Raw genomic sequence first — 23,426 nt, forward strand, 5'->3', positions numbered from 1 at the left:
CACGAGACCGTGAAAATTTGAGGCGAATGCACTCGTAACGATGTAAGGAATTAAAAATAGTCAAATTTTTTGAATGATGTCAAGAATCGGGCAGGGTATTCACTCGATAATGCGCACACAATGCAGCACTATACAGGGCACGTGCGCACTTACTTTTTTTAATCGAACTGTATTTCGGAGAATACGTGTGATTTCTTAACTATCATTTTGAAAAATATACTAATTGTTTGAATAGTTTTTAAATTTTAAGTTCATCGTCTTTGGCGATTCAACTTCATTGTACAGAGTGATTGAAAATAGGTGTAAGAGCTTTAAAGGGTTGAATGTTTGTCAACTTTTAGAGTTTTACGTCCACGTCCAATTATCCTGTATATATATATATATAACACTATTGTTAGAGATGTCATGTCTTAGCGTGGTCATTAAGGTCAAGTCAGTGATGAAAAAAAAACAGACACGCACACACTGCACACATATTAAATTATTTCATGCTGCGGAGGTGACTTAACCAGCTGGGCCGGTTCAGTGTGACACATGTACAGTGCGGCCAGCAGCGCAACCCGCCTTCTGTGCTGTTCGTATATGCGCACAGTGCCTATTCACACAGTCGTGCTCTGCCCGAATGCCCGCTGTTATGAAACCTGTTCCATAGCGAGGTTTATATCTAAAAGTAAGGCATGGGAACTGCATACGGCATATGCGAACAACGTTAAACTTATATGTATATATATATATATGTGTGTAATATTATATAATATTAGATAGGTTGTGAAGTGACCGTGCACGGCACAAAAATTAGCTTCAGTTATCGTAAATAAAATAAATATACAATGATCCGATTTAGATGTTTTTAAATAAATAACAATTACCATCGAAACACAAAGCATTTCATAGTTACAATGATTGAACGTAAACATCTTCCCGTAGAAATTAGAATTGTGTTGTGGAAGAAGAATTGTATATATTATTATTTTATAATTTCTATAATATATATGTATAATATAAATTGACTTAATTTTTTTCCAATTATGAAATAAATTATATTTTTAATCCTTATATTTTTTTAATAATGAAAATAAACCTATAAAAATTATAGAATAATCAAACATATTTTTTTAATATCAATAATAATTATTTACTTATTTATTACACTTGTAGCAGTAGTAAAAATTACAAATATTTTTTTGGCCCTCTTCGTTCATCTAACTTCTAATGATAAATAAATTTTTAACCTTACGTAAAACCCACCCTTTACTTAAAATTATTAATAGTTCATTAATTGATCTTCCTTCTCCCTCTTACATTTCTATTTGATGTAATTTTGGATCTCTTTTAGCTTTATGTCTTATTATTCTAATTTTAACAGGCTTATTTTTAACTATATACTATACAGCAAATATTGAAATAGCATTTTATAGTGTTAATTATATTTGTCGAAATGTAAATTTTGGTTGATTAATTCAAACATTACATGCTAATGGAGCTTCTATTTTTATTTGTATTTATTTACATATTGGACGAGGAGTTTATACAGTAAATTCAAAATTTGCTTTCAAACATTGCGAGGAGCCGGGCGCGTGTGCGGTTCAATGTAGTGATCATACTTGTTACTAATTACCGCAACTTTAAACAAGGGTTAACTACGGGGTATTTGGTTATCGGTGTTACAGTTAGGAAGTGGTGAATGTATAGTTTATTTGTCAGCGAAAAGCTTCAAAGCTTTTACACTTATTTCAATCATCCCCTATTTTTCTATTGAACATGGTATTATAAATAACTATATATATTTTTTCACAGATTATTAATTAATCGAGTAATCCAATTTTTCCAATTTATCATTATGTCATTTAATATTACCAAAAGCTTGATTTTTAGATAGACATATGACCTGTACATACAAGTAAAGGTCATATGAAACAATTGTAAAATTGTAATTTTCGTTGTAAAAGCATATTATGTATTACTGAGCCCAATATTAGATAGTTTTTACTGTACAAGATTGTTCATAAAATATACATCCGCTTCTCACAAGGCAAGAGGAATGTCACTTGTAAAGTAAAAACGTTTGTCTCGTCAAAACCGAAAACGGGACCTCACGCCGCCGGAGATCACTTTCTAAATCTCGCGCGCGTCGCAACCAACGCCGGCGCGCGCGCCGTACTGTATTACTTATTTGCGTAAATAAATTAATTAAGAAAGTTAATGTTAATGCACATGTACACGTTTTATTTACTTGTTATTTTTACTTATGTGCGGCACAATGAAAACTTTTGAAAGTAGTAAGCCTGTTGCAACAGTTGTACAGGATGATTGCTTATGGCCATAAAAGCTTTATAGGGGTGCATGTACATCTTATTCGTTTTAGCTTCAAAGGTTATTAATAATCCTTTATAAAGCGATCACTTGAAATACGTTATGTTTTTAAAATGTAACACATATAGTAAATATTAATAATTATATACTATTTTATCATTAGATCATTTATTACTTATCACCTTTTACATCTATTGCTAACCACCCTGTATAATGTATCAGTCAGTCCTCACGGAACTTGACGCGCGCTATCAAATTGTTTTCTTCCGTCGAAATAAAAGTGAGTCAAAGATGGCGCGCCGCGCCGGCCCCGCCGCGCCGGACGCACCGCGGTACGTTTATATTTAGGAGCAGACGGAGGCCGCGCGACTTTTCCCAAACTAACAATAGAAATGATTGCATATTTGCATCGTTTACATTTCCCATTGACCAACGCCTGCATTTAGATCCAAGAAGCCGCAGGATTCCAGAAGCCAGACGAAGCGCCTGTACCGACATTACTGGCCAGTACTTTATGACAGCAACCTTTTGTCATACAACTTTTTTTAACTAAATTAAAACGGTTTTTAAGTAGCAGGGCGCTGAGCGTGCCTAGTCTAAGATCTCTTTCAAAATAGCGAAGCCCGAGGAGCCTCGGCTCGGATCGCTTCATACAGTAAAAGCTGTTTATTCGCGAGGCATATGTGCCATAAATATGCCGCAAATATAGAAACCGTGAATACCGATTTATATGGGATTGTAGGCGATACGTTCCTAAGTGACAAAATAAAAAATTATGGAAAAAAAAATTGTAATTTTCTCTTCCTTGACAGTTTTTAAAAACTCCTTCAGTCTGACACAAGCAACAGATTAGCAATTTGCCTTTTAAAAATAAGACCTCGTTCCGTAAACGTGTCAATATTCATAAAAAAATCACAAACCTTATTTACCATTCTTATAACTTCACTAAGATAAAATAAATTAAATTTCACGTGTCCAGTGCTCGTTGAAGCCTCTTCTTCGATGTGACGTGGACTGAACATTTCCTCCTAGTCGCTTTAAGTCAAATCTTTACGTTGCGATTAAAGCAATTCCCAAATGTCACACAGATCTGTTTTACTTTTTTTTAGTCCATTTGACGGCATTTTCATAGGATATTGGGTTAGATGCCAACTGGAATCATTTTGTATGATGAATGTACTTATTAGATCCGCGAGTGCAGAAATATATATAGGCGTGAATATAGGAATTAGTTCGCGTTTTTTTGATTCACGAATATTGAATATGCGATAAGAAGCTTCTATTGTACTACTATTTTACCGGATTAGGAGGCCGCCGAGCTCTTAGATCGCTTCTGTGAAAACTCTAGGTGACTAAGCTGCAGGGCTTCCACAACGGGACGTACTTGATATTGTCGGATACTACCGTGAGATACTGACCCTTAAACCGAAACTAGGTAATGTCCGCAATGAGTTACTATCCGACTTCCTGCACAAAGTTTACTTCCTGTACAAAAAGGATTTTTTTTAAAAGTCCTCCGCTATTGGGACCTCTCCTTCCACCCCTGTTTTGTTGGGAACGGTTTTTTTTTATCTTACGTACAAAAAGAGATTTCTAAGAGTTTAACTTTTAATTAGGACTAGAGGAGTAGATTAATCTTCTCCGATCATCCGGACGTATGCCTCCTGTTTGCGCTAAACCTTTCTAGCTACACTTACACACAACTCAACGCTTCTGCCTTCTCATCTCGACTACGTGTGAGACATTTATATATGTATAAGTTCTGTAGCGCTCTTTAGGTTGAATTAAATAATAAAACAAGTATAAAGTTCACTAAATTACGCAGAAGATTCATATGGAATAAATTAAAATGGCGCGGAAACTAACAATTTCAGCAAAAATAACGACTACAGAAAGAGCGCTTACAAATTCAGCGAATTAAATTAAAAAGGCCCGCCCTGCGCCGCGTTTACCAGTCCGCAGTCTCCGCTTTAAAACCACAAGGCCTTAGCGACCTGTCTGTTCTGCTCGCTACGCGTGCTAACCGGCCTGCCCACCGACTCTGCGTTACATTACTTTTTTTTATTTAATGGAATCAGGCGTTACCTCGCGGAAGTCCATCCTAAGTAAGAAAAGGACCAATATTTAGCCACTTCCGCACATGCAATGGTAGTCGTGCAGGACAGCAACTTCAGGCTGTGCAGTCTGCCACAACTAAAATTGTAACACGTAATTAAATCGGGGTTATTCTATGCTGCAGGAGTTTCGTTAAAATAAAAATTAGTCAACATTTACAAACCCGGACTATTTTTTGTAGGCGACGTAGTTGATACGTTTCTCTCTCAGTGCCAAGGTCGGGTCACACAAATGAAACAAAACTACAGCGGGCGTTGACTTCATTTTGACCCACTTAAAGCCCGGCACACGAAAGCGCGCACGTGTTGATGAAACATTTGAGATGCAGTTTCAAAGCGAACCAAACAAAGTAAATCTTTAATATTTCTTGTTTTCTCAGTCTTGTCATATGTTAAATTTATTTTCTCTTTGGCGAAACTTTAGTTCAGGTCACTGAAGGACAGGGCCCGGTTGGCACGTTGTGTTTGTTAATGTCTCGCGCGTGCCCTGAACGATTTCTTCTCTTGATCCTTGGAACTATAATCCCGTCACCTGCATTGTTATTTTCCTCTTCAACTGGACGTAATTCGGCGTGATCACGACATTTAAAACACGTTATTTAAGGTGTTTCTTGACGATCATTAAGCTGTTAAAGTTACTGCGTTCCGACAAATAAATAACAATAAGGAATATATTTCAAAAGCTCTATAAGTATCTCCTCACTGTGTACGTACGATTTATACACGGCCAGTATTTATTCTTTAATTTGAAATTTAATCCCTGTAAGCTCCCTAGGACCTGTTCAATAACGCACGCGCCCACGCTTCGATTGGTTAACATTTTTACGTAGCCAATCTGGTCGCAGAGGATTACTTAAATAAATTTCCCAGTGACCTGGCTTCGTGGGAACACGCTTTGAAATTCCCAAAGATCTTTCTTTTTAATTGTTTTAATAAAAAATATTTAAAATTTCATACATCGATATTACGCCCTTCTCTCCCACGCTACTTCTGCTGTGACCGCAGAAAAGTCATTAGTCCTTTGTGAACTACATTTGTAGACCAGTCGACACGTGCTGCCTTTCTTACACGTAGTGTCGTACACATATTTTATGTGTAATGCCTTTTCAATATAAAAAAAAACTTTTCTCCGGTTAAAATATTTCATTAAAAAATTTGTTTTGTTAGAATTGAAACTATATATATAAGTAAAAAATAAATCAAACTGTGAAAGTCACGACAATAATTTAGTAATTATCTATGGAAACAGACGTCGACGCTCGAAAATTATAAGGAAGCACTTATTCGGCAGCTTTTGACACTTTAGCCCACGAGGTGACGTAATCTTGACTTATCGACGGCTGCACCGATTTACACCTGCTGGTGGGGTTAGCATCCCTTACATTAATGTACACGAACAATGGCTACAGCATCACCGTCACTTCAGAATTAGGAAACCCACTGCTAGTCTTTCTGATGGGACCGGTTGAAGACAGCCTGCACCCGGCGTCTTTCAACCATCTTAACAAGGTTGTGGCTTAACTTACCGGTCCGTAGTCGCCACTCCAGCCCCTTGCGCTGACCGGACGGCAGCGGCTTCAGCGGCCACTACGCGCTCTGCGGCCTGCCCAACGACTCTTCAACTTTGCCAAATGAGACAGAGCCAGTCAGTTACCTTTACATCTCTATAGATTTCCTCATTTTTGATTTAATCTTGTTGAAAAATGCCAAGCGTACCTCTCCGTAGCTCTTCGATTGACTATTAGCTTGTCAGCTGAGGCTCAGAGTGGGATTCAACAATAACTGAGGCCGACATTAAAAGTGAGCTGTTCCCGCAGATGAGGACGAGGCGACGACGTCGGGCGTGACGGACGGCGCGGCGGCCGACCTGCCCAACCGCATCATCTTCGTGAACCGCCCGCAGCCGCAGAAGTTCGTCAGTAACGACATATCCACCGCCAAGTACAGGTACCTACGGGATATTGTCCTTAGCTGCCGGCTGCTTCACCAGCCGTCCGGTCCTCGGTCGATGCAATATGTGAACATGATACTAAGTTGTAATGGAAAGTTTCTTATTTAGCAAACGTATTTTATTTACATTTTTCCAATTATCAACTTACATGGTTAACTCTGAAACCTTGATGTTGAGCTTAAACGTCTAGTCTAGTCTAGATTTTACGATAACAAAGATGAAAATAGTAATGATGTAAGCTATAAATATGTACTTAAAACTAGTACTAAAGTTGAAAATTATGACATGTAAGGAAAATAACTGCGTATACAAAAATATATCAATATTTTGTGCAATGCGCTTATTGCGCGGGGCGCGAGCGCTGGCCGCTAATTATTTTATTGCTTACTGTAAGTCTTCACCGGCTGTGTTGTTCAAATAGATGTTTATGTGAATAAATTATTAGTTAATTATATCCCGAGTATCGAAGAAATAATGCCCCCACTGGTTGATTTGTCGAACCTGCGTTAGATATACATTTTTAATAAATCTAACTTAATCAAGCTGCGTTCTGTCACACATTTATCCGCGTCAAACTAGCGCGGGGCAAGCTACCACCAGCGCCATCTGTTGAAGCCGTCCGAAGTACGATGGTTTATATTGTTCAATATATTTCTTGGAAACAAACGCAACAATATTATTTTCAAAATCCTAAATTTTACCACACGGTTGTATGCAGTACGTAACGGTCACCGTAATTCCTGTTATACAGAAACAACCGCACGTTTGACAGAGAAACATGAAACTGATACCACGTCATGTTAAAAGGTGGATGTAAGCCGTGATATTGAAGAGATCAGGGAATTATTTGAAGAAGCAACTCTGATGAGGAGACGCCGCTGTACTGGACTGCAAGTCGCGGAAGTGTGGGGCGGTCCAGTGTATCGCGTATCGGCATACGGTAGTTTGGCAACATGACGCGGAAAAAGACACTGCTTCATTATCATTCCAACAGTAGGACGTGTCTGAGTTTCGCATGTCGAGGCCCTGAAGCATTCCATCCAAACAGGCGGTAGACCAGTGTTTCCTAAACTTTTTTGTTCTATGCCCCACTTAAGCCTTTCTAAATAATTTTTATATTAAAGCGAAGCTCCACAAGGGGGCAATTTGATTGTTAATGGGCAATCTTTTCCATTTTCCGATTCCCCATTTACAATCAAATCGCCCCCCTTGTGGATCGTGGGCCCTATTTTGGCAAACACTGTGGTAGACTAAACTTGCTATCAAAAGTAAGAAGAGATATAATCCATCGTGTAATGAACAAAGAGTTTTTGAATTTGACTCTAATATTTGCTTACGGCTTAACACAAAGCAATTCATTGATTCCAGTTTGCCATCGTTCGTGCCGCTGTTCCTCTTCGAGCAGTTCCGCCGCTACTCCAACTGCTTCTTCCTGCTGATCGCGCTGCTGCAGCAGATCCCGGATGTCTCCCCCACGGGCCGCTGGACAACTCTCACCCCTCTCATTCTCATCCTGAGCGTCAGCGCCATTAAAGAGATCGTCGAGGACTTCGTAAGTACAGACTTCGGTAATTGTAGGATGATCTGATATTTATGATCTGTTCTTGACGATTAAGAAGGCTATTGTGGCTGGTGCCTAAGTGGTAATAAGACCGGAGAGAGAGGAGTTTAAAATGCGGTCCGAAGTACAAAAACGAAGACAAGGAAGAGAACTTTAAGCATCTCAATAAACAAACGTAACTGATTTATTTATAAATAATTTTATTGGCTTCAAAACTACATATTTCAATAATTGTTCTGGATACAGTATAATTTGTTCAGTAAGCGTCCAAAATGCAGATTGTTGCCGAGGGACTTACATTCTGTAATATTAAAACGTTTAACCAAAAATTTATTTTTTCGTCTTAGAGCAAAAGCTCTTGTGATAACATAACGACGCTGTGCGCTTCAAAGCAGCCTGCCACGACATAGTTCCACTGGTTTTGAACAAAAATCTCCTATCGCAACCTCAGTACAATCGACATTGACAAATCGAAAAATACTACTTGATTTGTTGACTCATTTGCATGGCTGATATTAAAATGTATACATATAATAACGATGAATTTCATTTGAAAAGAGCAACTGTTGAGTTCCTGGCCGGCTGGTTCAACAGATCAGCATTCCGAGCCGGTGGTCGATTACTTCTTATAATGTTGAAATAATGGTCGATTCAAAAGCGCATGTTGATGCCTACTTGAATAAAGATATTTTTAGTTTTAATGTTTTGTCAAATAGAAACGGCACCGAGCCGACGATGAGACCAACCGGCAGAAAGTGGAGGTGCTGCGCGGCGCCACCTGGCAGCTGGTGCGCTGGCAGAAGCTGCAGGTGGGCGACGTGTGCCGCGTACTCAACAATCAGTTCTTCCCGGCGGACCTGGTGCTCCTCGCCTCCAGGTACTGCTGCACCGCAGCTGTGGTCGCCTATTTACACCCGAACTATCTTATATAATACTACCTGATCCCGCAAACGTTGTTTTGCAAAAAAAATTAAAGTTTTTATTTAACAAATAAAAATAAGGGTTGATCGTAGAGGGGTGAAAATTTCGGGTTGTGTGTATTTTTATATGCTGCATCATAAAAAAACAAAAAAAATTGTATAAAAAATTTAGGGGTGGACCACCCTTAACACTTAGGGGTACGGAAAATATATAGTAGCCGATTCTCAGACTTACTGAATACGCATATAAAATTTAGTAAAAGTCGGTCTAGCCGTTTCAGAGGAGTTCAAGTTCGAACACCGTGACACGAGAATTTTATATATTAGATTACACGTGATATTTGGGCTAAAGCAGTCTCGTAGACTTACACATAACATTAATAAATCCATTAGTAAAGGAACTGACTATCGAATTTTGTCTAAAAATTGAATAGTGAAAACTTTCCAGTTCCTAACTCTGTGTGTGGGTCGCTCTGCCGCAATTTTTTGGAACAACAACTGGCGCAATATTTGTTCTCTCTATACCTGTTCAGTACAAACAGAAACATGTATATTTTTAGCACGGATTAGCTACTTGCCCGATGGCATTTGCTGCTTCACTAGCTGCGAGCACTGATCGAGTGAAAGTGCGATCGTAGGTCTCGGGTTCCATTCCCGGGACTCAGTCTTATTTATAAATAATTCACACTCTGTGCACAAGTCCAAAGTGCGTACTGCAATACCAAACCACGATAGCCAACCCGCCTATCAAGCGTCGCGATTATGCAAAACCCTTCCGTACATTATGTTTGGGAGAGGCCTACGCCTTAGAGTGGATCGATCATCGATACTATGACCTTGAAATTCAATTTCGCCAACGATGTTTAATCCAAATCAAATGGGTTAAATCTTCGTTATATAATTATCAATTGAACTACAGCAATGCTGACTTCCACACAGCGAACCGCAGGGCATCTCGTTTATCGAAACGTCAAATCTTGACGGAGAGACGAACCTGAAGATACGGCAGGCCAGCCCGGAGACGGCCCGGTTGGACAACCTGGGCGCGCTCTCCGACTTCCAGGCCACCGTGCAGTGCGAGCCGCCCAACCGACACCTCTACGAGTTCAACGGCATGCTGAAAGAACCCAACACGAGGTGAGCCCAGGACCTGACCTGATGTTCCTCATTTAGTCGAATTCAAACTTATTTATGTTAATCATCTGGCCAGTATTTGCTCAGTGTTGGTGTTGGATGTGTTTTACTATTTCAATATAATTGACCATATGACAAGAAGTGGACTGACGACTGTCGACTTTGTCTATTTGATTGCATTACCGAATAGAAACAATAGACAACATGCACGTTTTAATCAAAATCAACTACTAAAATGGAAACTAAATACCTGTCTGAAAACATCATCTGTATACAATTAATGGCATAAATTCACAATTATGTATTGGAGACATCGTACAGTACCCGGCGATGAATATTGTACTTCGACCTTTGGAAAGAGACAATCGGCTAATTTCGGCTTCGTAGAGCGTTATCTCTGTCGCACGACCGACAAAAGTCACATACGTAGTGTGGGCTCTGTCCCACAATGTTCTACGATAATGCTCCCCCATAATGCTCTACGAAGCCAAAATTAGCCGATCGTCTCTTTTCAAAGGTCAATGTGTAATATTTATCGCCGGGTATTACAGTATTGATACAAAAATAAAACAAGAAATAATTAAGCATTCAAAAAGAAATCGCACAAAACATTAATGTATGACTAAAAATATATTACAACCTATTACTCGTATGACAGATGACTTATTAAAAACTTCACGTACTCACGTGGAAATATATAAAACGGACATACGACCAATTATTTCTTTATTAAATTAGTCCTTAAACTTTGTCTGATACAAGTAATGTGTAAGCAGGCCGATCCCGCTGGGGCTGGACCAGATGCTGCTGCGGGGCTCGCTGCTGCGCAACACGGCCTGGGTGCACGGCGTCGTGGTCTACACGGGGCACGAGACCAAGCTCATGAAGAACTCTACCAAAGGTACATATCGAATTCTTTAAGAGATATCGGTAGATCAGTCAAAATTTCAAAATTGCACGAGATTTCTTTAAGAGATATCGGTAGATCAGTAAAACTAGCCAGCACTGCATTGAAAGTAACTGGCAGCGAGTGGCAGTGAGCATGTCACTTAGCCCAAAGAAGACCGCTGATGCCTCAAGGTTTTGAAGTGGAGTCCATGGACAGACAAACGTAAAGAAAAAAGGTGGTTAGAAAGCGTTGTATCAGGCCATCACAATCGGTCTGATTGGAAATCTATTGTGATGATTTATATCCAGTCGCGGACGTCCGCCGGCTGAAAAGATGATGAATTATGAGAGGTATAATTTATTATTAAACGCTCGCTATACTATTTCCAATTTATAAAAAATGTCTAACGGTTCATCAGTTATAAGGAATGTCTTAACTCTGTTCGAGGCTTTGTGATGATGGTGATGTGATGTTTATCTTCATCATATCATTTGGTAAATGGCGTCTGCAAGTCGCAAGCCTCTAGAGGTCGCCGCGATATCCGGTCTTACGCTGCTGCGTCCAGCTTTGAAACTCTCAATCCAATTCGATCTCCCACTACTGGATGCAGTACTGCATGAAGTGTGTGCTTGCAGCGCCCCTGAAGCGGTCGTCGATCGACCGGCAGACGAACACGCACATCCTCATGCTGTTCATAATCTTGCTGGCTCTGTCGCTGCTGAGCGCCCTCTGCAACGAGCTGTGGATGCGCGCGCGCACCTCCACCGACTGGTACATTGGCCTTGACGGTGAGTACACACCCCGCACCGCACCGCCCCGCGTCGCAATGACAATATCTACACAGCTGTCTTTATTTTGTTGCAGAGGCGCAGAATGCACATTTCGGATTCAACTTTTTAACCTTTTTGATATTATACAATAATCTTATACCCATATCATTACAAGTAACTGCGGAAATTGTACGATTTTTTCAAGTGAGTACACATTGTATTTTCTGTATCTCGTATTTTAACTAATTCTGTTCGTGTTGCAATACCGACAGCGGCTGGAAATCTGGCCTACTGTTCCAAGGATGTATTAAAATCGTTCGGATATACCAAGGTAAATATAAGATCTGGATGAATGTCATATTTAGTTGAAGAGATGGATAACCAGGTTTCTGTCGCACATTCTGCGAGAAGAGACGTGAGTAGTAAGCGTGGGTGGTTGCAGGCGAAGTTCATCGCGATGGACAGCGAGATGTACCACGAGGCGACAGACACGCCCGCCATGGCGCGGACCTCCAACCTCAACGAGGAGCTGGGCATGGTGCGCTACGTGTTCAGCGACAAGACCGGCACGCTCACCTGCAACATCATGGAGTTCCACAAGTGCTCTATCGCCGAGGTGAGACCGTGATAAAATTTTACATCAACATATCAGTTACTTTTAAGTACATAAATGTTTGAAACAGGAAAATAATCAATAATTATTAATCACAAACAGATCATTTACAACCGGCCCGGACCCAACGAGAAGCTGGAGGACACGCTGCTGTACCAGAACCTGCAGCGCCACCACCCCACCTCGCCGGTGATCAAGGAGTTCCTCACCATGCTCGCGATCTGCCACACCGTCATCCCGGAGATGGTGGACGGCAAGATCAACTACCACGCGGCGTCACCGGGTGAGACACGTCGCTGTTTTGACACCACAAAGACTTTGGAAAATAAGTTTTATCACTTTATCAAGTACTTTCTGCAGTCGAAGCCTCTTTGTGAGAAACAAATTAATTTAAAGATCATACATCTAAGGTGAAATAGCATTATGACCCTGTTAATGAAATAATGTGTTAACGTGTCTCCGGTAAAGTTACCACCGTAGAGACCGGGACATCAGGTGAGTACAGCCATTTACGTGGCTCCAGTTTCCTCTGATTACTTTCTTTCATCATTAGTAAGCGGTATCGATGATATAAAACAAATAATTTTGAGAAGACAATGAATGATACCAAAGAAAAAAAAACAGAGAACACAGATTAAAAAAACGGGGCTCTTGAAAAAAAAAAACACTTAAATAATTCAAAAATTTAGTATTTATTTAAATTTTACGCTATTTTACAACTTTCACAAACTATACTAATAAAACTAATATTTTTCTGGATTTTTTTAGTAATTATTATGGTCTTTTATTCACTAATAACTTTAAATGAGTTAAAGCTGCTCGGCAAAGTTTGGTTAATGAGTGTCCTTTTCAATCAGAGAATTTAATGAATCACGCGTGTGTGTTATTGTACGTACGGAAGCTGGTACCGTGGTGGTGAGGTGGGTGGTGTGTTGCAGACGAGCGTGCGCTGGTGCTGGGCGCGGCTGCGTTCGGGTACGCGTTCGAGACGCGCACGCCGCAGGCGGTGAGCGTGCGCCTGGGCGCGGGGGGCGTGCAAGCCACTTTCGACGTGCTGCACGTGCTCGCCTTTACGTCCGCGCGCAAGCGCATGTCCGTCATAGTGCGCACGCCCACCGGTTAGTCGCACACCTCTATATCCAACATCTCGTAGTTCCCGAAACCTCAGGTTCTTTATACATGATGATCAGGATCCCCTTTTTTCGAAATTGATGTTGAAATCTTCTGGATATACACAAGACACCTTGCCCTCTGACGGAAGGAAAACGTTATATGGGATTCCTACTCACTAAAAATACTCATTAGGTAGTCTTCCTCTTACATACTTTTTGGTGTGACAGCCAGATCTCCCACAGAACTTACTGAAGCCCCTCCGTACTGTACCAAGCCACAAAGCCTCGCTTTTACGTTACGTTTTGCAGTCGTATACAAGCACTAATAAGGGCTCGCGGGGGCAACACTCGATATTGATTTCGTTTTTTTTTTTGTGTTCATTTTAAAATTAGACTGATAATAACTGAGAAGCAAAATTCATGAAGCTTTGTTTTTTCATAATTTTCGCGTAACTGTTCAAAAATAAATATTATGCAACTTAATTAAATATTATTTTAAGTAATTTGGGCAGAGGTAATTTTATATAAATTAAGTCGAAATTTTTTTTTTTCAAAAATAGTTTTTTTTGTGTTGCCCTAATTGTGCCAATGTGTGTTATATACGTTCGATAAAAGGCACTTTTGTCAACGCTTTTTCAAGTCCTCGAAACCTCGTTATCTACTCAATCGCGTCCCCAGCGCAAGTCAGCGCAGTCCTTATAAGTTTGCTGAATAGCCAGAAGACGCACGGAGACAGATCGGGCGAATATCGTGCTTGCGGAACGATTTCAGTCGAGTTTTTGGTAAATAAAGTCACGAAGAACCAATGCAGTGCGACATCGAACTATCACAACTTGGCGCGTTTGAGACACGAAACATCCTTCAGAATTGCTTGAGCTAAGCCAAGTGATATTCCTACGCTGTCGCAGACGTGTGTGACCGACTTTTTGAATGTGGCCCTCGTCGGTGTTAAATGACAATTTCACATTACTTTTTGACGGCAGTTTTATGTACATGTATATTGCGACTATGACCAGTTTAAAGTAACGCCATTAAAGCTTGTGTTGGCTCACAAAAAACATAACAGACAATAAACGGCCAAACTTTCTAGTTGTAGCCTGGTGTAGCCATAAGCATTATTTTGGTACAGGCGAGATAAAATTGTACTGCAAGGGCGCGGACTCCGTGATATACCCCCGGCTGGCCGGCGGCCCGGAGAGCGCCAAGTACGCGGAGGCCACGCTGGCGCACCTGGAGCATTTCGCGGCCGAGGGGCTCAGGACCCTGGTCTTCGCTGTCGCCGACATCCCCGAACACGTTTATAAGGTCAATAAGCTCTCACTTTATTTGTACATTTATTTATATCATTTGAGCTGCTTTATAATGGCATCCCTCGACTAAAAATAAACGAAAGTTTAAAACTTGTCACATTAACTTTCTTTATACAGTAATAAGGTTTCTTAACAAGTTTTGTGCAAAAAAACTATTATTTAATTAAGTGATAATTGAAACGCATTCCAATGGAGTGTAATCGTATCGTTTAGTACGGATTGTCCGGGATATAATTTTCTTTTTGGTAAATAACGTAACGCGGATCGTTCGTGCGCAGGACTGGTCGAACACTTACCACAAGGCGAGCATCGCGATACAGGACCGCGAGCAGAAGATCGAGGAAGCGGCCCTGCTCATTGAAAACAACCTGAGGCTGCTCGGGGCCACCGCCATCGAGGACAAGCTGCAGGTGAGACTTCTCCGCACTTCTCCGCTCCCGTGATGACAATGAAGATTCTCTAAGTTACATGGCTTTGTATACATCTGCGGGAATAATACTATGGAAAGTTTCCACAGTCGCGCGGCGTGCACGGCACATGTGTGTTACGGTCGAGGTGGTGACGCTGCACCAAGTCGGGCGTCTGCCAACGAGACGATTATCGTGACGTCCAATGCCAACCGACCGATACAGTGCGAAGCTTACGATCTGACTTGGAAGGCTATATATATATATATATATATATATATAGTAAATACCACAATGATCAATATGAAGACTTTCTTTGACAATTATGTGTTGCCGGTGATGACAGTGACGACTTGCGGATCACGCAGATGAACAATGGGCCTCATAAAGAGGTTCAATGTGTCGAAGTTTTGCTACGAGATCAAGGAGATCCACAGAAATATCAGGGTCACCGACACAGCTCAAACAAATGCTCATCTGAAGAGGTAGTGGAACGGGCACATCTCTCGTCCGATTGGTGGCCGTTGCAGTTGAAAGGTGAATATTGCGCAGGCAGGGCCCTCACTTGTCGGGCCGACGACGTAGTGCAGGTCTCAGGGGCCGGCTGGACGCGCGCAGCGCAGGACCGCTCGTCGCGCCATCTTTAGTAAACATGATGGTACAAGCTTTGTCATAAAAATAGTAAATTTTCTCATTTGTTAACACAAAAAATCATTAATATTGTAGTATAAAGTTGTTACCAAGCGTGAATATATAAAGCAATGGGCAAAAAAAACTAGTGCTAGCTGTTGTGTGGTTAGGACGGAGTGCCGGAGACGATCGCGGCGCTGCTGAAGGCCAACATCCACGTGTGGGTGCTGACGGGCGACAAGCAGGAGACGGCCATCAACATCGCGCACTCGGCGCGCCTCATCCACGCCGCCATGCCGCTGGTGCTGCTCAACGAGGACAGCCTGGACGTGAGTGCTCGCCGCCGGCGCTGGCCAGCACCAATACATTCCAATACCGTTACTTGCGCACGAGTATATCACTTGTGAAATGTCATTTAACAGTGTACATGGTAAGCTTCCGGTCCGGAATGCTTATCTCAGAAACTCAACAGTTGCTCTTTTTGATGAAATTTAAAAATGTTGTTGTGTACATTGCAATATAAACTCTGCAAATGAGTCAACAAACCAAGCATCTCACACTTTGATGTAGATGTAGTCAATCAGAAACTGACAGTCGAGAGAATGCCGATTGTTGTACAAGGATCGTATAACTAATCTGCTGTCAATTAATGTATGCTACAGAAATACTAAACAATGTAATGACAATGTAGTAAAAAAAAGCATTTTTGTAAGTTAAAACTACTGCATACTAAAGTTAATTATTGTTTCTATCCGTCCCTGTAGAATTGTTACTGCGTAAAGTTATTGGCCCACCGCATCCGCATAGTTTCAAAGCGGTCGTTTTGTACGGGTGATGGGGAATAGTTGTATTAAAGCATTCACACCTGTGCCCGATCACCCTGTGTCATTCTCTAATTTCTTCCACAAAGCTTGTACAATACTTTCTGTATCTATTTAAAATTAAATAACGTTTTTATTCAGGGTACGAGGGAAAGCCTCTCTCGACACTCGGCAGACTTCGGCGAGAACCTGGGCAAGGAGAACGACGTGGCGCTGGTCATCGACGGCAAGACCCTGAAGTACGCGATGGGCTGCGACCTGAAAAAGGACTTCCTTGACCTGTGCATATCCTGCAAGGTGGTCGTGTGCTGCCGAGTGTCGCCCATACAGAAGGCTGAGGTCTGAATGCATCGCTAAAAACATTGCCTAATCTAGCAGATTCTACATTATGTGAAACCACATTTTTAGCCAATGGTCAAAGCTGGCCTCTGTCGATAAGATCCTTATTTATCAGCTGTGTGAGACCACGAAATAAACGGTCTGATGGCGTTCTTCCATTTTATTTTATTTATTAACTATTGCCAACAAATTTAGTAATATTACAAACATGTACAGCGTAATTAAAATTCACGTTTTGAAAATAGCAATCAAATTGATAATAAATCTATTTTGATTGATTTAATTCTTAAAAATTTGTCACAACTAAAAATAGATTATTCTATGAATTGGTTAACAAATCATGTTTAATGTTAATTTGCATTACCAAGCAGTTATCATTCTCATCCATCTCTTACCGATTCCTTTTCTCTTGTTTCGGAGAATAAGTTGCTCGAACATGTTTAGAGGTTCTATGCAGCAATAGAGACTGCTACAGAGTTGGTAGTGGTAAGCCAGCTTGTACAAGGGAACATCCCGCGCGCAGGTGGTGGAGCTGGTGTCGCGGTCCACGGGCGCGGTGACCCTGGCGATAGGCGACGGCGCGAACGACGTGGCCATGATACAGCGGGCCTCCGTAGGCGTGGGTATATCCGGCGTGGAAGGACTGCAAGCCGTCTGCGCCTCTGACTACAGCATCGCGCAGGTAACGCTGCCACTACGCCACACCCCACCACATCCCACCACACCCCTCCACACCCCACCACACCCCACCACTGCACCGACCAGCCCCACTCTTGGAACCGCAGCTCTCAATAACAGACCCAATTCATAGATTTTTATAGTCAAAGCGTAACAACTCACGTTTCTCAGACGTTCATGGCTACATATACTATGAGATGAATAGTTTTGTTCACTATCTGAGTACTCTGTAAAAAACAAATACATAATTTGTTTAAATTGTGGTTTTATAAAGCCGTCTAGTAATACACTGGCGCCTGCGCAGTACACATACGTATGTTTACAATGGCAACTGAAGCCAGTCAGCATCGGTATGCAACAGCAAGTGTTTTTATGACTTGGACTTTCTCCGATGAATCACATCTGTTTTATAAATAATGATAAGAAAGGCTCCGACACTGAGATGTGCGCGTGGAGCCTCCCCAACAATTTCCCGTGTGCAGTTCCGGTTCCTGCTGCGACTGCTGCTGGTGCACGGCGCGTGGAACTACTCGCGCATCAGCAAGCTCATCCTCTATTCGTTCTACAAGAACATCTGCCTCTACGTCATAGAACTCTGGTTCGCCATCTACTCGGCATGGTGAGCGATACTCTGTCTAACAGATTCTTTTTTATTTATAGCTTTTTTATACTTACGTCTTACCTCCGCTCGACTTTCAAAGATTTCCTTCTTTAGCACCGGTACTGCTTAATTCTTAAATCGTAAAAACCAAGGCGACACTTTTACCACTAAGTACTGGTAGTAGTATTTTCCTATTAAAGCCGCTTTGCCGCTCCTTAGTTATGGGGCGAGGAAAATGGAGAGGGGGAAGGCGGAATATCAGGCTCCGTTCCGTCGACATTCAAATGCTGTTCAAAATTCTGTAATTCAAAAGTTTAGACCATCTAGTATAAAGGATATTTGAGATCACAATAAAAAACTTCGGCTGAATTAGCCACCTTTTCAAGAAGAGAAGTTCAATTTAATTCAAGTTTCTACAAAGTTAGACCCATCTTGTTATACCTCTCCCCATATTCACCAGTAAATTATCCAAAAAAATGGACAACCCGGTGCAACTAAGGGAATAATTACCACTAGAAAGGTGCATTTGTAATCTTTCTGAATACAAAAGTGTGTAAGCGAGTGCGCGCGTCTCTTGCAGGTCCGGCCAGATCCTGTTCGAGCGCTGGACGATCGGGTTTTATAACGTGATATTCACGGCGCTGCCGCCCTTCGCGATCGGTCTGTTCGACAAGCTCTGCTCCCCGGAGATCATGCTGAGGGTGAGTACACCTCGCATATCTTCACTTATTTTACGGCCTCCCGGGCGCCTCGAGTTCCGGTGCCTTAGAAGAACTTTTAAGTTAAGTGCCATCAACGCCTTGCCCGCTCGCACACGCGCACACTCGGGATCTACGAATGCGCTTTGGGCAGTTTCTTTTGGACGTACTTTTTCTATGGTATTCTCTCCCACAGCATCCAGTGCTGTACATCCCGTCCCAGCAGGGGCTGTTGTTCAACGTGCGCGTGTTCTGGATCTGGGCGGTGAACGCTCTCCTGCACTCCATCCTGCTGTTCTGGTTGCCCATGATGCTGGCCAGCCACCACATACTTTGGCCCAACGGCAAGGACGGCGGGTATTTGGTTGTGGGCAATTTTGTTTATACCGTGAGTACTTTTAACACAATATTTACCACATGTCAGTGGGTATTGGTGTGCCCGTGGAATACCGGATCGAAAATATATTTATACGTGTTGGAAGGAAACATGAATATGAGAAACTAATCAAATGCTCACTTAATTCAATAATTTCATCAAAATTGAGATGAAGTGTAGTCTCAGCTCGGTCCTCGGGCGCAGTGGTGCGTCTGCGAAATATTTTGTAACAGCAGTTGGTGTAAATGTGCAATGAGATTATACGTTCGACTGGTGTGGCAACTACACCTCGTCGCGTGTAGTGGAACTTCAACTGCAGTGCAGTACCCGGCATTGTACCACCGCCGCGGCTTTTGGCAACACCAGTAACAGTTTGACTGTTGCAAAACCGTGTGTTATCATTAAGAAACGCTGGATTGAGTAAACAGCAATCAGCTGTATCGAATCACACTTATAAACCATCGGCCACTTTCACTTGCCACAAGTGGAAACTGAAGTGACAGCCTTGAATTCCTGGCTTTGTGTGCCATCTACAACAATTATAGCATGAACGCGTATGGAGTATTGTTTCTTACTCGCGATACCGTTTTCCCAGTACGTGGTGCTGACGGTGTGCCTGAAGGCGGGCCTGGCCACGCACTCGTGGACGTGGGTCACGCACGTGGCCATCTGGGGCTCCGTCGCCATGTGGTTCGTCTTCATACTGGTGTATAGGTAAGGCTCTGTTCATTAGAAAATGTTTGTATGCGTGTACATTAAATGAAACTTTAATATCACACAGACTAGCTGTATAATAGTAGTTCATAGAGTTAGATATAACCACACACATATATATATATATGTGTGTGTGTGTGTGTGTATATATATATATATATGTGTGGTATAACCTGACTGTATAAATGTAGCGGAATGACAATTTATTATGAGAGTCATGTAAACATGACAGAAACTTCGATTTAGGGTGAAAAGAAGTAAGTGGATTGAAAATACCCCTATAGAAAAGTGAAAGGTTATAAGCAACCATATCGCGCAGACCAAATGAAAACGTTGAATGTTTATTGTTTGACAATAAATGTAAACTTTTGGCGAAAAGAGCAAGTATTCTCTTGTACGGAGATGTTTCTAGAACTATCTTCCAGCTGCACTGTGCGTGTTTTGCAGCAACATTTACCCGCTGGTGCTGATCGGCGCGGTGATGCGCGGCATGGACCGCATGGTGTTCAGCTCGCTGGTGTTCTGGTTCGGGCTGCTGCTCATCCCCATCGCCACGCTGGTGCCCGACCTGGTCGTCACCGTGTAAGTAGATCGTCCGATGTTGCTCTTATTGGTGCATTTATCACACGAGATGGGAATTCCCCGGATCACCTCAGTGGACCAGGTCCTGATAAATTTCATGCATACCGTGCTATTACAACTTCAAGCAAAACATTCACGATATTTTATTGTTTTTTATTTAATAATATTTGTGGTTACTAGTTACATCATTTTCTAGTATAGACGCTTGCTGTTACAATAGAAATGCTCCCGCACACTACCGCAGTTTCAACGATGGTGGCCATGTCACTCCACGGCTAAGGGTAGAGTTCAGCCGTTGCGGGCGTTACATGTAATGCGAGCAGAATTAGTCCGCGCCGCGGCATGCGCGGCATTGACTGGGACAAATTTTTAGTATTTTTTTTTTCATTTTGCATGAGTTCTTATAGTTGCGGAAACATCCCCAAATGTACAACAGGCCACTTGTAATTTTTCAGACGATTAGCCGTGTGTAAAAATAGATGGACGTAATAGATAAAAATAGAAAGATGAAATTCGTTTATTCAAATTCATTTCATGGGAACTTTTTACAGAATTTTTATTGGTAATCAACTTTTTTTTAATGTACTTTATTTTTGACTCTTCTCTGCTTTGCAAGGTAGAAAAAAAGCAGGAAGAAACTTCACAACAACACATGTTTTAACATAGTTGACACAGATTTATACACTTTACCAGATATAGCCTAAATGAAATCAATACGTGACTGTTAACTGTATTGACCTGTCCCTCTGTCGGAACATTGATCTCTGCTTCACAGATCTGTAAAAGTGTTTTTATTAAAACGGACCGTGTAAAATAAGTTGCAAGCGATGTTTGTCACACTCAGCTATAGTACCGTTCCCCGCTTGAAGATCGTACAAGGTGGCGCGGCGGTGGCTGCGGCGGCGGCGGGGGCGTGCGCGGGCGGCGCGCATGCGCACGGTGGCCGGGCTCTTCCCGCGACTCCTCTTGTAACCGCTCTCGCCTGCAGTATGTGTTAGTTCAACTTGCCGCCGACGGTCGCCGGTGTGCGCGTGCGCGCGTGTAGATGCGCACACTCGCGTCAGTACTTAGATACCCATGATCACGTCACGCGTACACGCGCCGACGTCGAGGCGAAGTTCTAACGAGACGTTTATGTCTCGTTTAATTTCGTTTTAATCGTCTCATAAATATTATAGTGTTACGTTGTAGTAATTAGTGCGCTCATAAAAAGTACATTAGCATTGATGGCAGCAATCGTTCAGTTTATCTATTAACGTGTAGTTAATTATTTAAAACCGTATGTACATAATGAATAATAATGTAATGTATGTTTGTCTGTATGTCCTTTGTAGTATCGTAAACTATGCGTTTGATCGCGTGATGCTCTTTAGTAAAGTCGTGCATACGCCCGCGAAGGTCTCTGGCTTGGTGCGACCGATCGTCGGTAGATGGCGCCACGGCCGTTGCATGAATTTCATTTATTGCAAGGAACAAAATCAATGAAATGACTTAAAATAAATTGAATATTTGTGTAACTTAAAATTATTTTAGTCGGTGGCGTAGTAACGCGCGCAGAGTACAGCTACTTACTTTATACATAATATATAAGATTACGTACAAATGTAAAGTCAATAGACGTTTCCTATTAACGCTGTTGAAACGTGTTGTTTTGAATTAAAAACACAAGATTCATAATCACCCAGTTTTGCAATAAACAGACTATGTGAGCCGCTCCCCCAAAAACAACAAATCAAGAAGTACAAGTCCGCATAAACATCGGATTAATTCAGTAAGGTTAATCCGATGTTGTCTTAATTCGCAAATCGTATCATTTGTCGCCATGAGCTGACTCGACTGCGCACACGCATACATTCTGTACCCTGTTGTTATCCCTCGGTTATAAAAAATAACCGAAAACGACTCCTATATTAGAAAAAAAAATAGAAGTAAGTCACTATGCACTGTGCGGCCGCAATCTATTTTTGAATGTGAGGGTTTCTCTGTGGTACACCGGGGCGTCTTGGGAAAATGCCTCATACATTGCTAAGCTATATCTTGACTCCTTTCGAGAAAACAATCCGGTTCAAGTCAGGATGCTCACGGCATGCTATTCAACAGCAACACGCCTAATAAAACGTAAGTATTTACTAGTAAAACGTAACGTGTCGACTTTATGAGTGATATAAGGTTTTTGGAGGCGAGGAAAATAATGGAGGTTCTGGATTTAGTCCCCGCATTGCGCACTGCTTGTGTAGCACGTCAACCTTGCCACGAAGTGATGATTCTTTTTATTTTCAGCATCCACAACTCCGCTTTCAAGACAATGACGGAAGCCGTGCGCGAGAGCGAGATAAAGCAGCGCGATCCCGCCGCGCTGCTCGCACAGCCGCGACACTCGTGAGTACCGGCCGCGGTGCGCGCGCGCCGCCCTTGATGATCGACCGCAGGCACAGCATACGCTCGACACGTGCGGTCGATGTTAAATATTAACTAACGCCATCACTTGTCAAAAACAATTTTATTTCATTGACATTTTATACAAATGTTTTAATTTTGTGATGGTTGTCTTGCATATGCTGTCTTGTTCTTATGAGAGTAGCCAGTGAGAGTCACGCGCGTGCATATATATCGGAACTTCACCGGTGGGGCCTGTCATCAGTAACCTTATTATAAATCTAAAGTTCCCACAGTTGTACAAATTTTCACGATCAACTGCTGAATTAACTTACTTAGATTCACTTAAACGACCGTCTTTTCAAATCTTGGGAGCTGTTGCGCTTTATTCAACTATTGTACTAAACTAAAGTGATTAAAAAAACATACCTTCCAATGTTTGTAAAGTGGGTAAAAAACTTTGAAAAATCTTTTTACTCTTTGACAATGTCGAGTCGGTTGGATTCCGGAAGCAGCT

The 23,426-nt window shown here is 41.8% G+C and overlaps 1 protein-coding gene across 8 annotated transcripts in view; it reads left to right on the forward strand.

Annotated features, from left to right (window-relative positions):
* Positions 1-23,426, forward strand: part of ATP8A (ATPase phospholipid transporting 8A1) — an 85,179-nt gene that overhangs the window by 54,650 nt on the left and 7,103 nt on the right. For all 8 annotated transcript variants that reach the window (XM_068771711.1, XM_068771714.1, XM_068771712.1 and 5 more), the window contains 21 exons: positions 6,245-6,374; positions 7,747-7,930; positions 8,656-8,816; positions 9,799-9,996; positions 10,770-10,894; positions 11,518-11,670; positions 11,747-11,856; positions 12,095-12,268; positions 12,368-12,548; positions 13,204-13,383; positions 14,507-14,682; positions 14,966-15,097; positions 15,895-16,053; positions 16,687-16,884; positions 17,408-17,566; positions 18,045-18,181; positions 18,744-18,864; positions 19,058-19,249; positions 19,833-19,951; positions 20,399-20,533; positions 22,814-22,912. In XM_068771711.1, coding sequence (XP_068627812.1) covers positions 6,245-6,374; positions 7,747-7,930; positions 8,656-8,816; positions 9,799-9,996; positions 10,770-10,894; positions 11,518-11,670; positions 11,747-11,856; positions 12,095-12,268; positions 12,368-12,548; positions 13,204-13,383; positions 14,507-14,682; positions 14,966-15,097; positions 15,895-16,053; positions 16,687-16,884; positions 17,408-17,566; positions 18,045-18,181; positions 18,744-18,864; positions 19,058-19,249; positions 19,833-19,951; positions 20,399-20,533; positions 22,814-22,912 — 3,223 coding nt within the window. The remainder of the gene's footprint in view (positions 1-6,244; positions 6,375-7,746; positions 7,931-8,655; positions 8,817-9,798; positions 9,997-10,769; positions 10,895-11,517; positions 11,671-11,746; positions 11,857-12,094; positions 12,269-12,367; positions 12,549-13,203; positions 13,384-14,506; positions 14,683-14,965; positions 15,098-15,894; positions 16,054-16,686; positions 16,885-17,407; positions 17,567-18,044; positions 18,182-18,743; positions 18,865-19,057; positions 19,250-19,832; positions 19,952-20,398; positions 20,534-22,813; positions 22,913-23,426) is intronic.

Source organism: Battus philenor, unplaced genomic scaffold, assembly GCF_028537555.1.
Source record: "Battus philenor isolate CCGP_79_NKW_IND1 unplaced genomic scaffold, ilBatPhil1.0.hap1 SCAF_4, whole genome shotgun sequence".
NCBI lineage: Eukaryota > Metazoa > Arthropoda > Insecta > Lepidoptera > Papilionidae > Battus > Battus philenor.